Source organism: Globicephala melas, chromosome 12 (assembly GCF_963455315.2).
Source record: "Globicephala melas chromosome 12, mGloMel1.2, whole genome shotgun sequence".
Taxonomy (NCBI): Eukaryota; Metazoa; Chordata; class Mammalia; order Artiodactyla; family Delphinidae; genus Globicephala; species Globicephala melas.
The window spans coordinates 60925783-60944579 of record NC_083325.1 but is presented as its reverse complement, the minus strand read 5'-3'; the positions used below and the strand labels follow the sequence as shown (position 1 = coordinate 60944579).

General features: G+C 34.9%; 1 protein-coding gene across 3 annotated transcripts in view; it reads right to left on the bottom strand.

Moving 5' to 3' along the window:
* The window catches only part of HEATR5B (HEAT repeat containing 5B), an 86313-nt gene that overhangs the window by 43868 nt on the left and 23648 nt on the right, over positions 1–18797 (bottom strand). For all 3 annotated transcript variants that reach the window (XM_030857930.2, XM_060309218.1, XM_060309220.1), the window contains 10 exons: positions 17893–18045; positions 16737–16836; positions 16091–16200; positions 15111–15274; positions 14230–14405; positions 11409–11514; positions 9487–9677; positions 6459–6618; positions 2727–2916; positions 20–189 (listed from right to left, as the gene is read on the bottom strand). In XM_030857930.2, the coding sequence (XP_030713790.1) occupies positions 20–189; positions 2727–2916; positions 6459–6618; positions 9487–9677; positions 11409–11514; positions 14230–14405; positions 15111–15274; positions 16091–16200; positions 16737–16836; positions 17893–18045 (1520 nt within the window). The remainder of the gene's footprint in view (positions 1–19; positions 190–2726; positions 2917–6458; positions 6619–9486; positions 9678–11408; positions 11515–14229; positions 14406–15110; positions 15275–16090; positions 16201–16736; positions 16837–17892; positions 18046–18797) is intronic.

The following is an 18797-nucleotide window of genomic DNA, read 5'->3' as shown; positions in this document are numbered from 1 at the left end:
GAAATAGCTTCATACTTACACAAAGGCTAGGAACGAGACTAGACAGATTGACATGTCGTGGTGCAAACATGTGAAGCTGCTGAAGGCAAGATATGGCAGCTGCCTGCACGAGAGAATCTGAATGGTCCTGGGTTATTGCACAGCCCACCAAACAAGAAGAACGGATTGTGGATATTGTTGCTCCATTCCCTAGAAGCAAAGTCAAAGAGAACATAAAGTACAATGATTTTATTAGTAACACCAAAAATGTCCCTAGAAAATAATTATCTTCTAAATAACCCCTCTTTCTAAACAAACAAACAAAAAAGTACACCTGAAATTAATACAACACTGTAAATCAACTGTACTTCAATTAAAAAAAAAAGAATAACTGTTGAATTAATATTAACTAGTCTGTTTGCTCTATGGTTAGGTTTGGTACTGCAATTGTTAAACCAATAATCACTATAAGAAATGCCCTTACTTTTTTTCCCCTTACATTTTGACAGCTTACATTTTATCAAGCAAATAAAATCCTACAGAACAGGAGTCAGCAAACTTTTCTTTAAAGGGCCAAAAGTAAATATTTTTTACTGTGCTAGCCAAGAGGCAAAATCCACACTACTCTATTATGTAAGTGCCTATATAACCATTTAAAAATGTTAAAACCATTCTTACCTCATAGGCTGTTAAAAAAAAAAAAAAAGGACCAAAAAACCAGGCATCTGAGCAGATTCAGCCCATGGGCCATAGTTAATTTGCCTATCCTGCCTATCCCCTGTTATAAGAAAGTCATCCCAGAAATTCCTTTCCTTGAAAGCCAACCTCAAAAAAAGAAAACTTTATTCTATTCTATTCTATTTTTTTGGCCACGCTGCACGGCTTGCGGGATCTTAGTTCCCCGACCAGGGATCCAACCCGGGCCCCTAGCAATGAGAGCTAAGAGTCCTAACAACCTCTGGACCACCAGGGAATTCCCCAGGAAGTCACTTTTTAAAGGATGTAATGTACAGCATAGGGAATACAGTGAATAATATAATAACTTTACACAGTGACAGATGGTTATTAGACGTAATGTGGTGATCAATTCATAATACATATGTCAGTTGTACACCTGAAATGAATATAATATTGCATGTCAACTATACTTCATCAAAATAAAAAAAGGAGTTACTTTTAAGATAAATATTTCTGATTACTATTCAGACTGTTTTGAAAACAAAAATTCTGCAAAATCCATACAAATGATTTCAAAACACAACTGCTTATGAATGATGATAATGTGTCTCTCTTAGATTTAGCTAGCTTTACATTTATCCCCTGATAAACTATATTCTCTTTTAAACCCATCATTGTTGTATTTGATTCTCTGTTCAAACAATAATACCACATCTATTATATAATAACGATAAATCCTATTTTCCTAACAAGATTAATGGCTCATCTCTGAATAAAGTTTTACTTCTTAAAAAAAAAATTAATGGCAATTTTTACAAAGGTAGGAAAAATAAATTGCAGTATTATATACTGTCTAGATTAAAATGTCTTAATTGCCAAATATAAGTGATTTAAAATTTTTACCAATGCAAAATAATTTTATATACAACAGAGACCAAACAAGGAAATCATAGACTCATGCAAGAGTCACATTCTAGTCTGAAATACACACTGCCTCATCAGAAAGTACTTGGTAAACACCTACACTTAATCAAAGGCACATATTTATACTCTCTACATCCTTGTGATATTCACTGAAAGAAAGAACTATCAACTTTTCTCAGAGGACACTGAGTCCAAGATAGAGAAATGTCTAAATCACATTTTTTGAATTCCTACCATTCATCCTTAAGATCTTTTCTTTTTTCACTTCCGTCTTTTTTTTTTTAATATCTGTCCGAATGGAGGCAACATATAGCATAGTGATTAAGAATACAGGCAAAGGAAATTTATCTGAGCTTCACCTCTGATTCCAACTACTCATTGGCTATACACACACACACACACACACACACATATATATATATATATATAAAACCTTGGACCTCTCTCAGCCTCAGTATTTCATCTGTAAAACAGAGAGATATACCTTTATCAGGACTGCTGTCACAATTAAGTGAGGTAATATAAATAAAAAGCTTGATCCATTGAAAGATTTAATAAATGGTAGGGGAAAAAAAGGAATGCTCTGAAAGTGGCTTATATATTTTGCATAAATTCACAGTAATTTTCTTACCTGAGTGTTTAATTTAACCATTAGTAGAATTATTTCAGTGGAAGTGCATGGTAAGAATATGTGCCTTAGGATCACAAATCTGCTACTCCTTAGCTGAGTAACTTATCTTCTCTGAGCTTACTTCCTCAGAGAAAAACTAGATAATATTATCATCCATAGAGTTAAAAAAAAAAGTGAAGCTAAAGTCCATGAAGACAATTGTATGGCACTCCAGGCCAAAGGAACTCCACTTTTATCTTTGACTTCAAGGGGCTCCAGGTAACATTTCACTTAGATGTTTTCTCTGCTCATAACTTCATATCACCTTCACATCACAGGTTTGTTGCAGGGATTAAATAAAATAGCACACGTAAAAAGCAGAGTTCCAGGTGTTCAGTAAATTGCAAGCATTCAATACATAGTAATTATTATTATTGTTACAAGATTTCTTTAGGCAACGTTATGGTGACATTCAGGAAGTTGAAAGACAGTAATTATCTATCTAGTCCCTTTACTTTAAGATGAATTTACTCACCTTGTAGTTCAGGGCCAACAGTAGTTATTATAGCACCCAAACATCTACCCAAACACTGATGAACTTCTGTATGGGAGGGTGGAACTGTCAACAGCAAGGTAAGAACTAGAGATAATGTTGGCTCCACATATCCACGATACATTGGGCCACTGGAATCCACTATCAGAGCAAGTGAATGAAGGGACCAAGTCTGGAATAAAATATGATTTTATTTTATTGTAAGTAATAGAGTATACTGAATTGATATTTAACTTAAATTTTCATAAACACCAACATCGTAGTTTTTTTGGTCAACATCGTAGTTTTTAATCAATAATCTAGAAATATATTCCTTAAGAAATAAAAGCTAGCACATAAGCTACCAGTAGCTAATAACCAAAGTCACTGATGTACAAATGCTATGTTTACAGTTTCTCTGTAGTGTGGCTTTGAGTGTCAGAAAAATAGTTTTGTTGATGAACTCATTTTTCTGTTATAATGTACATGTATTTCATACTTCCAAAAAAACAATGACTGATATAATAAGTGTTTGATTTAGTGGTTGCTGTGGACATCAAATATATCTTTATTGCCTGTATTGTTGGAGTTTTACTAAGAAACTAGTCTGAAATAAAACAATCTGAAATAAAACAATGTTCTGCACTCAGATCTATTTCTCGAGCAATGACATTCACAAAACAGTTCCTCAAGTGCATCAAACCATTTCAGGCCCAAATTTTTGTTTACTAAGCACAAATAATCTTAGTGGCTAATAGTATTTGCAAAACTAACCCAGAGCAATGTACTGTAATCAGCACAGGCTTAAGAAAACGCAAAGTCCTTTAAGCTGCCCACATCCACCTGTTAAAGAACGAACCTTTTATTTTTGCTGTTGGCAGCCCCAAAGGAGAGCTACACTACTGGACTGAGGACAGAGAGGTCTCAACAGAGAAGCTACCCAACTTACCACCATGGCAGAAAAAAAATCCATACCTTAATTTCTATTACCTATCAATCTACTCCAATCCTAGGGAATTTAGCAACCTGAGTTGGACAATTATGTGTAGAAACCACACCTATTGACCAAAGTAATAGGGATATAACAGCTTGAGGGAGGAAAACCAGAATACACATCCTGGAGAAAAAAATTAATGGAAGAAACAAAAGAAAGTATTTTAATAAAACTATCATAAGGATTTTTAAGACAAATAATTAAAGCACAAAGGAGATTCTAGAAGTGTTTTTAAAAAAACAAACACACACCCAGTATTTATATTAAATTGTTCAGTAGAAAACTGGAAAAAAAAAGAATTATTGTTAAATACCAAAATCATTATCTTGAAGTTCAAATGGAAGATTATCCTGTAACCCACAGTGAAAATACAAAAAAATTAAAATAATGAGGATAAAGACAAGAGACTCAATATATAAATAAGTACCAGAAAGAGAAAAAGAAAAGATAAACTTATATAGAACTTGATGAAATTTCTAAGCTGCAAGGATAGAGAGAAAAATTCTTACACACTGTGAAACCAAAATATAAGGTTACAAACATACAGACATATTTCAGATAAGTTTCTTAGCAATAAAAAGATGGGGAAAAAGATAGTTATGATGTCCATAAGCATCATTAATTCAGAAATTTATTACATAAACCAATGTCTTTTGGGCATGTGAAATATATCCATTGTGTAAAAGAAGAAAATGAATTCATCATTAAAGTTTTATATCTGAATATTCAAAGCCACACTGCAGAGAAACTTTAAATAGAGTAGTTGCACATCAGTTGTTTTGATTATTGGCTTATATGTTATCTTTTACTTCTTAAAGAACATATTTGAAAGTTTTTATAGATAGCTGATGAAAAACTGAGATGTTAATATCTATGGAAATTTAACTCAAAAAATTAAGCTACTATTAGCCTCTTACACGCAACACAAAAAATAGTGAAACATTTATGAATAATGAAAAAAAGGACTGTGTGCCAGGAACAGTATACCCAACCCAAATATCATTCAAATTTGAAGACAGAATAAAGCCTTTTTTTTTTAGATATGCAAGGAATCAAAAAGCACACCAGTCAACGACCCTTTCTAAGATTATTATTGCTAAAGGAAGTTTTCCTATCAAGTAAAAATAAAATAAGAACAAAGATCTGAAGACAGGAGTTGAGGATACAAAAAAGAAAACATTATTGAAGACTAAATCTCTAGTAGTTACAACTAAATACATGTATACAATAATTTGACTGGAAAGTATAAATTTTGAGTTAGGATTCTTATAACAGAAGAGACTTTAGAAAAAACTGAAGAATGCTACCATACTATTCTTGTGCAGATGTGAGCTGAAACAGAAGCTCTGAGGAAATATAAGTGGTCCACGTTACAGTAAGATGTCATGTCATAGAAAAAGAATCATGTGAAGCAGTCACTTACAGGAGTGTAGTTTTAAGAAATTAAAGCAAGAGAGGGCTGAGAAAAAGGTGAAGACAAAGGAAAGAAAACTAGCACGTACGCGTTGACAGAAAAGAAGAAAGCAGCAACTTCTTAGGTAAAATAATTTCACAGTTGTGTTCTTTTCTTCCAGATTACTATGGAAACAGCATTAAGAAAAAAACACAAAAAACAGCATAGCACCTCTTTAGGAGCAACATTACTTCATTTTTGATTTTAGTCCTTTTGGGTCTTTTGTGCTTTACACAGCTGGAAACCTTTACCAAGAAGTCAAAGGCAAACTAAGACTGTAGACGAAGAAGTCTCTGGTGGATTTTGCATTCTTTTCTTATGGTGAAGGAACCCATTTATTAACAAACTAATGACAGGCAGTAATGGCAATCAAACTTGTCTATTCCAGCTTCTGAGTCCCAATATGAAGCTGGCGAGTTGAATGTTATTGGTTTCATATACTCGATATTTTTAGATGCATCACTGGGAAATGGGAAATCAAGGATATTTTCACACATGTGAAGTTCTTGCCTCTTATTGTAGTTATACCTATTTTTGTATAAAATATTCAAGAAGAGAGAAAAAAGAAATTCAAGGAGTACACCTGAAGATTCAGCCAACACTGTACCTGGGTTAGGGTATTAGAGAAGAGAGAGAAGACTGCTATTAAAAGAAATTTGATCATCCAACAAATGTAAGGAAATACAAAGAAGAGGAAACATGTACAAAGGATGATAAATAATAAAAAGAAATCATGTTTCAAGGAATGTTGTGAATGGGTTAAACTCCCAGAATAAGAAAGACTTTAGGATTAGGTTCAGATACAAATTCCTTTTATACACTCATAAAGCAAAATGACAGAGAAAGACCCTAAGACATTTTTCCTAACAGCCCATCAGAATCAATACTATTTTTACAAATAATTTTCCTCAAAATAATATTTTAAAATTTCATAATAGGGCTTCCTCGGTGGTGCAGTGGTTAAGAATCCGCCTGCCAATGTAGGGGACATGGGTTTGAGCCCTGGTCCGGGAAGATCCACATGCCGCGGAGCAACTAAGCCCGTGCGCCACAACTACTGAAGCCTGCACACCGCAACTACTGAAGCCTGCGCACCCAGAGCCCATGCTCTGCAACAAGAGAAGCCACCTCAATGAGAAGCCCACACACCGCAACGAAGAGTAGCCCCTGCTCTCCACAACTAGAGAAAGCCCGCGTGCAGCAATGAAGACCCAACACAGCCAAAATTAATTAATTAATTAATTAATTTATCCAAAAAAATTTCATAATAAACAAATCCATATTATACCTGGACTTCAGAGGATGTCCCATCCTGTGCTAGAGCCAATAAAATGCTGACGCTGGTCTTCAGATGTTGTCCTGAGCCGATACCACCAACATAACGATGCAAACAGCCCAGAGCCAAAGAATGGCCAGTTCTGGATACAACATCTCGAGCTGATTTCAATCTGGAAAAGAGTTATGCTTCAGCGATTGTTTTTTCTATTTCCCTATGGCAATAACAAGCTTATGAATCACACAATAAAAGGGATTTATTCTGGAAATCAGAAAAGATTACAATCTTTATTACTTCTTTCTCTACTCACTAACAAGAGTTAGAGATTTACTTTAAACTGGTTAAAGTCATAAAGTCTTTATGAAGAAAGCCTACCTTTAGAGAAATATGAAAGAGGACCTACAACTTCACAGCTTTTAAGATTAATTATTCCTTGAAAAGACAAGAGCCATTTGAAATGCATTTTTTACCATTGGTGTTTTAAATAAAAGACAAATAAGACAAAAAGACTATGACTCATAATCACACACCAACATAGTCAGTTACTATTAGAAAACATTAAAATACCACTAAGAACAAAACTCCTAAAATAACAAAGGAGGCTAGAAAGCAACTTTGGCTGCATTTTCAAAACTGTATTATAACTCTCAATAAGCCATCCATGATCAAACTTCTGTCACAAGCTCATAAAAAGGAAATAAAGCCAAGATATGAAAAACCATCACCAAGACTCTGGCTGGTCAGTTTGCCTATGGCAAAGAAAGAAAAATTCTAAGTGCTGTCACGATGGAACAGACATTAAGAAATGTAGTAATGAAGGAAGTGAACTAAGTCCATCCTTAGCAGTATTTCTAATACACTATATCCTTGGATAAGTGATCTCTCTCTCTCTATGCCTCAGTTTCTCCATCTGTAAAATGAACATTATCATTACTCCTATATAGCAGTTGTTTTGAGGAATGAAAGAAGAATGAATGCAACCTGTGAATTCTAAAAAGCCTTATACAGATTAGAAAGATTGTTACTTTTCAGAGTTCATTTCAGTGAGCTAAAAAAAAGCTGAGCCAATTTTCTCAGTGACAGTCATCTATTCAATAAAGTAAGTAATCTAAGATACAAAAATATATCATATATATACTTTCCCAGGGGTCTCAGAGTGATTTTCAATTTGAATGGAAACTAATTTAACCAGTAATGGTTTTTATTTTTTTCTGAACTGGGTCTTAAGCAATTGAGTTACTCCCTATTAACTGAGAACGGTTTATAGGAATGATTCCAGTCTTAATGCTAAGATGGCATACGATTTTAACATGCAAAAACAGCTGACAGATCTGTATGTATAGGTGATTTGGCTTTTCATAGTTGGATACTATATCAGCAAGAGATAATGTTGATAAAAAACAGTCTGACATAATGAAGTTGCAGGATATTGAAGCTTTTTCAAAATAGAACCAGATTTTGTCAAATCTAAGATACCACAGATTTTTCTTAATGTACCATTATTTTATATAACAGTATAAAAGAAAAAAATGCTGACAAATAATTATGACATTTCTTAGAGATTTTAGGACAAATCCCAATTTCAGATAACTTAAAATGTGAAAAAACAGATAACAAAATCTGTGTACTAATTAATTTCAGATCATAATAAATTATTTAGAAAAGCTAATGAAACTAAGCACTGAGAACACTTGCAAACCATTAACCAGACAGGTATGAATATGAATGAAATGTCCTTGTGTTTTACCAGAATAAGTATAAATACTCCTATAGGTATTAAAGCACTTATAAATTAAAACCACTTGTAACTGAAGAAAAATTAACCAGTCAGGAGTTTTCCAAAGAAATACACTCTTATTTTACCTACTATTAACAGAGCACAAACCATGAAACAGGTAGCTAAGACTGGTTCTAACTTTTAAAAATTCTTTAACAAAAGTTGATTTCAGGATTAATGAGAGACACTTGGAAAAGGCAAAGTTAATCTATTGCTAGAAAATAAGCAAAGTCATCCTGCAGAAGACTAAGTGCCTGGGAATGGTTTAGCTACATTCTGCCTGCTCACATTATCCTTAGTGAGTCAAACAATACACTGGGGCATCATCCTAAACCAGCCAAACTGCCACTGTGTGTGAAGACAAGGACAGCCATCCTCAGATACGCAAGAGTTCAGAAAATACTTCTTCCGAACCACTACTTCACAACCACTGCTTCTCCCAACCTCTCTCTTGTTAATAATTATGATATAGTTTGGTATAATTAATCCTCAAAATATACAATACTTAAGAATGATTAATTTGGGCTTCCCTGGTGGCGCAGTGGTTGAGAGTCCGCCTGCCGATGCAGGGGACGCGGGTTCGTGCCCCGGTCCGGGGGGATCCCACATGCCGCGGAGCGGCTGGGCCCGTGAGCCATGGCCGCTGGGCCTGCGCATCTGGAGCCTGTGCTCCGCAACAGGAGAGGCCACAACAGTGAGAGGCCCGCGTACCGCAAAAAAAAAAAAAAGAATGAGTAATTTACATAACTCAAGTGTTAATTCTTGACCACTCTTGATTTTCAACTGCTCTACTTCAAGTACTTGATTAACAATCAACAGTCACTAATAACTGCATTTATCATCTTAATCATACTTATTTGGATCTCTGAGATCACTCTTTTAAATTAATATTGCCAAGAAATTCTTAAAAGCTAATGCTAAATGTATCCCCTGTTTCAGGGATAATTTAAGAAATGATAAACTTGGTAGTAGTTAGAAAAAGAATGGCTTATCCCAAAAAGTGAAAATTAACAGAAAGAATAATGGCGGGGGGTGTGGGAGGGCAGAGATAAGAGAAAAGGACTACATATAACTGAGAGACGCCGTCACTAACAATCCTCTTGATTCTGTTATGTAACATTCAAGAGCTGAAACAGAAACCTGCACCACAATGAAAGTATCTACCATGTGGAAAATATACAGTCCAGTTAATAATTACTGATAACTTAAAAGACATCTTTGTGTATGAGAGAAAATTACTTGTTGATAAAGAGACCCACTTACTTGTCAAAGCTATATTGGGCCATTCTAGCAATGAAAGTTGCTTCTCCAACCACCTGAGCCATTCTTCCAAGAGCTTCCCCTGCTGCACATCGTAAGATGGGGTTTGGGTTGTCAAGGGCCCCCATAACTAGTGTCAGAGCAGATTTACGAACTTCCTCAGGTCCTAAAGTACTTTTGTTTTCAGCCAGGCCCTATGGTTATTTAAAAAAAAAAAAAAAGGACTGCAATATTTGTAAATATACATATATCTTCACACATTATTTTCTTCAGCCAACTTTCCCATGCATATACTATGCCTAGAATTAATACATGTTAGACTGACAGTAATCACTTTCCTAAACAGGATTTCACAACATATTACATAGCTGTAGTTGAATCAGCCCTAAAACCAACAATCCCTGGGAGTGTCTCTATCCAAAGACAAATACTTAAAAGTTGTTTTTATACATAAAGGACACTGTATTATTAAATCAACTGTTATTTAACTGACTGAAATTTATCATTATAACTTTAAGGAAGGAAAAGGCCTCATGAACATGAAACTTTGATACATTTATATAAAAATGCCAGAGATGATAATTATGTCATAAAGAGTATATCCAATACATACCTAAAGACAAAATGAGGTAAGAATAATCAGTAACTGAATGTTGAACTGAATCAGTATGAATGTTCATCATACTAAATGTTAATATCTCTCTTCTAGTTACACTTACTGTCCTGGAACTTAAATTACTTACTTGAGACCAAAAATATAAGTCATGGTAGCTAGGGAAAATGTTAACTACAGCAGAGGCATTAGTGAGCACATATATGAAGAAACACATACTGTACAGCAATATTACAGCTGTTAACCAACCTTCCAACCACTGAGGGAAACCATGACCACCCCACTCCTTTCTTAAAAAACTCAGATGTTGGTAGCTGATGGTCTCTGAAAAGGGCATATACTAATGATTATATAAATGGTACAAGCCTTTATTTGTATAACCAATGCCTACATCCCTTTTCCCTGAAGTTTACAAAATGTGATTTAATTCATGCCCATTTAAACACTTGTACTTGTTGCCCTTTTAAAGCAGTGATATCTTATAATAAGCTTAGTGCTGAATAACATGACTTTTCAAATACATCATGAGAGGCTATAAGCTCCATAGTACAGTACATGAACTCTGAGAGATAAGCAAAATATTTGTTATTTCACTTCATACATGTAGAATATGAGGTTTAAAAAAGGCTAAAGGAACTATACAAGACAGAAACCTATTGAGTAGCTAAACCAGAACACAATCTCTAAATGCAGCACTCTTTTAACTACATAACAAACACAGCCTCTCCTGCTTTATGATCTAAACCACAAATCAAACTTAAGCTTTATCTAGTTAGCCTTCAATAGAATACCAAATTTCATTAGTCAGACATGTTTGAAAATTCTGAATATACCAGCACTTGTAAAATTTGAGGTATCAAATCAAAATATGAATTTTAATATTACTAAAATATAAAATACTTATTTAAATACAATGAGCCTAATATAAAGTTTCTAGTAATTTAAATGAAATAATATAAAAGCATGGTTATCCAGAGCTATACATATAAACGTAATAGTCTAGTTATGTCTGAATTACTATATTAAAGGTATTAATTAAAATCTTAGTTCAGGGGCTCCCCTGGTGGCGCAGTCGTTGAGAGTCCGCCCGCCGACACAGGGGACACGGGTTCGTGCCCAGGTCCGGGAAGATCCCACATGCCGCGGAGCGGCTGGGCCCGTGAGCCATGGCCGCTGAGCCTGCGAGTCCAGAGCCTGTGCTCCGCAATGGGAGAGGCCACAACAGTGAGAGGCCCGCGTACCACAAAAAAATAGAAATAAAAAATAAAATAAAATCTTAGTTCAGAATATTTGCTGTTTTAAAAGTAAATACCTTTAGTGCACTAAGAACAGCTGTAAAAATATTAAGCTGCACAGCCTGCTGGCGAACACCTTTGGCTTGTTTAACACATTCGGCAAAGTGATCCAACATCTGTAATCTGTAACAATAAAGATCACATTAGCAATACTTTTTATTCAAACCTGGCCCAAAAAACAGAGATAAGAAGAAGGGTATAAGCTGATTGTTTAACAAATAATGCCCCATGCTATCTCTTTTCACTTCATTCCCTGGTCTAAACTGGATCTCCTACTTCTGAATTAAGATACGGACATGAACTACTAACTGGCACAACACAAGGGACTAATATTAAGTTTCAATCAGCAAAATAATGTCATAATTTCAGTGGTCTTTAGTGTGCAACAAAGCGCCTGGCATAAAGTAAGTGCTCAAGGTTTCTTGAATAACAATCATTAATTGTGCATCTCTGTGGAAGATTTTTAAGTTGGAAATCTTAAAATGTGGCATAATTTTTTTCTTTTTAAAAAATACTCTCACACATAGAAGAAAATAGTACCTCGTGTCCTATCTTTAGAAGCTAATTGGGAGATTTTTTTTTAAAAAGATTTAGCTTTAGGGCTTCCCTGGTGGCGCAGTGGTTGAGAGTCCACCTGCCGATGCAGGGGACACGGGTTCGTGCCCCGGTCCAGGAAGATCCCACATGCCGCGGAGCGGCTGGGCCCGTGAGCCATAGCCGCTGAGCCTGCGCGTCCGGAGCCTGTGCTCCACAACAGGAGAGGCCACAACAGTGAGAGGCCCGCGTACCACCAAAAAAAAAAAAAAAAAAAAGATTTAGCTTTGGTCAATTTTGTTAAATGTGAAAAATCAGAGGTGAATTGGTTTTCTTGTTTCAAATTTTTAAAATGAGACAGTTATCCCTCTTCCCCAAATCACAGCCATTTGAGACTATTCTGATTAAAGAGAATGAGGTCATACCAGATTCTTCTAAAAAGAATAGAGGTGGGGCAAAGGAATCTAGGGAAATTTCACTGGAAGGATTTATGCTCAATTATAAAAGGCCATGGGTCTCAGGTCAAAGCATTCTTCAAAAATCACATAGGAAGAAAACATCTAGCCTCCAGCAGGAACTCCAGTTAGAGGTACTTGGGGCTAAAGCTGACACTTGTACACCTGTCTGACACAGATCCACATCTATGCTGAAGAAGCAGGGCACTGTCCACGCTGCTTTCAAGCACACACCTGAAAAGACACACATGGTCTCCAACATGGCCATCAAACATCATGTGCCTATAACTGACCTCAAATACATGACTTAAACAAATTTTTTTCCTTACTATATTTATTTCTTTTAATTTGAAAAATATTAACAAAAAGTTCCTACCTAGAAATAACCATTGAACATTTTCACGTATTTTAAAATATCAAACTGGGATCACTTCTTGCCTTTTACCTTCTTCATTTAACACTATATAATGAGCATTTTCTGATATCAAAACATTGTCTCTGTAAAATGTATTCCAGCCTATCAACTTTCCATAATTTATTCACTGATTCCTACATCCCTGGATATTTATGTTACATATTTTAATAGAACTTATATATTTTTACTTCATCTGGTTCCACAAAAGTGATTTAATAAAGTTAAGAGGACTTCCCTGGTGGCACAGTGGTTAAGAATCTACCTGCCAGTGCAGGAGACACGGGTTTGAGCCGTGGTCCGGGAAGATCCCACATGCCACGGAGCAACTAAGTCCGTGCGCCACAACTACTGAGCCTGTGCTCTAGAGCCCGTGAGCCACAACTACTGAAGCCCGCGTGCCTAGAGCCCGTGCTCCGCAACAAGAAGCCTGCGTACCACAACGAAGAGTGGCCCCCGCTCACGTCAACTAGAGAGCCCACAAACAGCAATGAAGACCCAATGCAGCCATAAATAAATAAATAATTTTTTTTTTTTTAAAAAAAGATAATCCTGAATTCTAGTTACAGGTCTCATAACTAGCTGTATAATTTCTGACAAACCACGAACTCTTAGACCTAGATTTCTTTAGATTTAAAACAAGGACATTAAAGTAGATGCCTTATAAGATCCTTTCACCTTTAATGATCTTTAACATTTATGTGGCAACCAAATGTTCTTAAAGATATCCGGATAAAGTAAAATTTCATATTTAAAAATTTCCCCTCAAATTAAAAACCAATTAATCAACTAACCTACATATGTAAAGATATGCTATCTTTTCTATACAACTACAACAATGTTTTTAAGGCATAGTTTGTAAAACCTGAACTATCTGTGAAGGTCTTGCATTAATTCATTTTTACTCCTTCTTCTGGGAAAATCACTGTAAGTATATAAAATGCTTACTAAGTTAAGTATGGTGTCTGTGGACACAAAGTATAGCAAATTAAAATGTTCCTATTAAAAAAAGAATCAGTTACTTCAGTGTTCCAAGTTCCAGACTTTAACCATCTGACAAATGTCATATTAGGGAGTAGACTTCTCACTCATTTAATTCCTCAGTAACAAGACTTGGAAAACTGGTGTCCCTAATTAAAGATACAGGCAAACCTACTTATAAACTGGCAAACAAACTACTATAATGAAAATTTTGTTGTTTAAGACCGAGTTCACAATACAAGTGGATATCATATGCTAGTACATGGGGTCAAACTTTAAAAACAGTTTCAAATTATGTGGAGTTTGCATGCAATTTATTATGTGCCACTTATGTTATTACATTTAGGAGACTATTGTTCAAACTCTTCTTATTGAAGAGTTAGCTTGGTTGGGAAAATGTACTGCTTGAAAATAATTTATATTTAACTAAAATCACCTTATTGACTTTATACTAACCGGTGTTTAAAAGAAACATGAGGAAACACTACACCAAAAAGAGCCACAGAAGCATCAATGACTGAAACTCCAAGGGGAAGAGGCCCAGGCACAGCTTCTCCCGCAGGTATTCGTAAATAAATGGAGGATGGATCATGCTCCAGAGCCCCACTTCCAGATGCACTGTTTGGCTGGAGCTGCAAAAGAAGGACATAAAAATCATTCAAGATCCACTTTGGGAAATTCACTTACCAAGTACTGGGCGTGACAAAACAGGGGAGGCGAGAGAAAAAGTAACAATGAAAGAACAGAATGATTAAATCTGAAAAATTTTAAATAGAGAGATATAATTTGGCCATTAAAAAAAGTCACAACAGTTCATGCAATTTTTTTTAAAAGTTTTATTCATTCTAAAACATTTTTGCAGTAATGTGTAAGCAAAATAATGTCAGGAATAACTTAAACCCGCAAAAAATTTTTTAAAAGCAGCCTTTAGTAACTCTTTTTAAAAGGTACATAAGAAATAATGTATTCAGTAGGCAAAAAAGGTTCTAAATCTTCAACCTACTAAATCCTATTCCTCTCTAACCTGTCACAAAATAAACTAAACCAAAACAAACACCAACAACCAAAAAGCTAGTCAAAACTGACCTTTGCCAATGAAACCACAGTGTACCTAAATACACAGAATATTGAATAAAGACAGTTCGCCAAATTCTAACTGTTGCTGCTTTCCTTTTTTCACTATTTATCCACCGCTAGGAAGGTATCTTTAAACGTCTAAGAAAGCTAAATGAAAATTAAACCTTAGTCTACAATATTTTCTTTTTAAATGACAATGTGTAATAGTACCATTGTTTTTCAATCAAGCTAGTATTTCATTTCACTTTATAGCTTACTACCTGGTCTTCAATTGATTTATGATCAGTTTCTTGAAGCCAGGAACCAAGAAGAACACTATCATCATAGTGGCAGAGGGATCTGAGGAGGGAAGTAGTTGTGTTGGCTGAGTTGTCAGTCAAAGTGAATTCTGCTACCAGTTCTCTAAGAAGTGCATTGAAAGAGCCTAAAAAACAGAACTTCAGGTCAGATTAAAGAGAATACTTTTTAAGAAAATGATAATCACTGCCCACCAAGAGCAGCAATATGTTCAACAGGAGTAAAATAATTAAGTCCCCGTTCCCTTTTAAGAAAAACCAGTATTAAATATTTTAACACTGGTTTTAATACACAATAATGGCACTTCCTTTTTTGTTATTGTATTATGCCTTTTAGCCCAAATTATTTAAAGTAATCAAAAACTCAAATAGAGAAAAGATTTTTTATTTTAAATATATTAAATATGATGATTATTTATATTAATTACTTAACGATGTGTAAAGACTGAACCAGAGCATATCAAAATTCTTGGGCATGGTTGCACTGGAATATTAACATTTTATATGACATTTAACTTCTGCAAAAGTACGTTACTATTCTCCCTCCAGATTCCTAAATCTTGGCTGTATTGTAACAGTTGGGATAGTCATTAAAAGCATAGACTCTGAAGATGAACCAACTGGGTTTGAATCCAAGCTCTGCCACTTAACTACCTCCCAGACTTGTGCAAGTTACACAACCTCTAAGTACCTGAGATTCTTTATCTTTAAAGAAAGCTATATTTTAGCCTCATAAGGTTGTGGTTAGAGTCAAAGATGCTAATACCTGTTAAGGGCTTAGAACGAGACCTGGAACACAGTAGTGCTCAACAAGTGTTAGCTACTATGTATGAAGAAAAGGAAAATGGTTGCCTTCCTTTACATGGTCAGAACTCTATGATATTGTGAAGAACTGCAAAGGTATACTGAAGAATTTTTATTAGACATCCACAAATTTTATTTACCTTCATAAGTTTTTGGAGGTAACAACGCCAAGATATCATAAAGTCTTAAACGGACCATTGCAGCACTAGCTTTCAGATGAGCTCCGTGGGCTTTAATTACAGATGGAATGCTAAAATATCAAAAGTATAATTAGTATTAGCTTATTAGAATAATACTTACATTTTTTTCCAGCCATGTATCAATGTACCATCAAAGTACATTGATAAGTATTACATTTTTCTTTTAGTTTATTTTGTGACTTTTACTGTTAGTAACAGAAACACTATAAAATACAATTTTAGGGACTTCCCTGGTGGTCCAGTGGGTAAGGCCCCACGCTCACAATGCAGGGGCCCGGGTTCAATCCCTGGTCAGAGAACTAGATCCCGCATGCACGCTGCATCTAAGAGCTTGCATGCTGCAATTAAGAAGCCCACATGCCTTAACTAAGACCCAGTGCAGCCAAAATAAATAAATAAATAATAATTAAAATAAATAAATAAAATACAATTTTATTTCAATCCACACAGCTACTGAAATTTTTAAAGTCACTTCACACAAATAAAATTTAGTACATTTCCTATATGATACTATAGGGAATTACAAAACATGGCTATTTATAAATATATAAAATTGGATGTTAATGTGTCCTAATTGCCTACTTACTGTGACATCATAGTCATGGCACATTCAATAGGGGTCATCAATTTTCTAATCACATCTTCAGTTAGGAGTTCAGGACAATGTGCAACAAAACTCCTCATTGCTAAAAAAAAAATTTAAAAAGACATATTTGAAACAGCTTTTGTGAGGATGAACAAATTTATAAAATTATATAAAGGTACCTAAAATTTTTAATTATTACAAAATATAAAGTTCTAAAACAAGGTCAAACCAAAAGAGGAACCAATTGCAACTTTAGAGAAAACTCATTAGAAAAGGCTAGAAGAAGAGTGGACAGCAAAAATGGAGGGAGGGAAGATGTCTGTTAGAAAGATTTCTGTGAACGAGAATTCAGAAGTCTATGATCCCACGTGAATTCAGATAACTACAAAAAAGCTGTTTCAGAACAGAACCAACAGTGGACATAATGGCCCAGTGAGAGGACATAGCTTTATTGGCTCTTTAGCAGTAGAGCTAAGACTAAACCAGCTCTTAGATGTGTGGGAACAAAACTAACACCTTGCCCTGTGGCGCTTATGGTTAAGTGTACATCTGTCTCCCACAGTTTGAAAAAAGAAGCACTTTTCACCCTCAGATAAAGCAAAAAAGGACAGGGTCACTCTGTGTAATTCTAGTTTTCAAATGAAACAAAACTTGAGCCTTTCCTGTAAGTTGCTGACTCCCAAACAAAAACAACTTTCATACTTTTTAAAATGCTGGTATCTAAAAGACGTATCAACTTTTGCAGATTTGATGGGAGAAAACAGCTATCTGTCCATTAAGAAAAAACTAACTGTAAACTCAGTAACCTTGGTAATCCTGTTTCTTTTTCCTTTAAATAGGCACTGGGCTTTTTTACTTGGTGACCCAGTGCTTCTTCAGGTGGAAGAATGCAATAACTGGGAATTAAGACACCTGGGTTGTTCCAGCTCCTAATTGATCATGAACTCTAACCTCCTTTTCAGAGTCTCAGCTTCATTTTTATTACAAAATTAGTAAACTGGTATAGATTACTTATAAAGTTTCTTTCTAAATCCAAAAGTGTACAGATTTATCATTATATATTAAAGTAAAAAACTGAAGTAATCATTTTCCTTCACTTCACAAATATTTTAGTAAGAAAATAATATCCTGAAAGTGCAGTCCTTTCAGTTCTTACCACATAAAGCTCCAGCACGACCTTCCAATGTTACCTGCCAGGTAAAAGAATCGCCTCGGGCCTTCTCAGCCTCCAATTCCTTCAATGAACGAGGGAAAACATTTCGCCACAATAACAACATCTTGGGCAGATGGTAACGAACAACAGATGGTCCTGACAGAGAAAATGAGAACACCAAACCATACATATATATAGCATTACAAACAAAAGCCAAAGAAAAGAGCCCCAAACAAGCTCTAACAATATCTATCATTTCACTGTATCTTTGTCTCTAATATTAACATTTTCAAAATGTTTCTTATTCAGTAAAATATATATTAAAGCATAATAAAATTCACCTAAAAACTATCAATATTTTTAGCATCCAACATAAAACAAATCCACAAAGTCATCTAAAAGAAATTACCCAAATATATTCAGAATGATGGATTACATTCTATCAATGATAAAATATATATGGGACACATTTTATGATGCCTTTTCTATAAATATTATATATGTATATAAACATGTACACCCACTCCCAAACACATACATATATTTACTACTCCATTTTAAGGGCAATTTATATGGTTAATTTAGTTCTATGGAGTAGTATATTTAGAACTAGGAACCTACATTTCCATTGCTAAGGAATTCATTTAACATACCACACAACATAAATTTCTAGAAAAAAAAGTTACCACTTTTTATTTTCTTTAGAAAATGAGGTCAAGGTTTAATTTCCAAAAGGTAGATGCATCAAGCAGTGAGTAACTTTGTAGCACACACACGCATACTTTTTATAGTAGAAGCCAAACACGTGAAGTAAAAAGTGGACACACCTTATCACAATGATAAAACATATTTCTGTTCTATGTACAGTGCTAAACTTTGCCTGCATCTCAGATTTGTCATAGCACTTA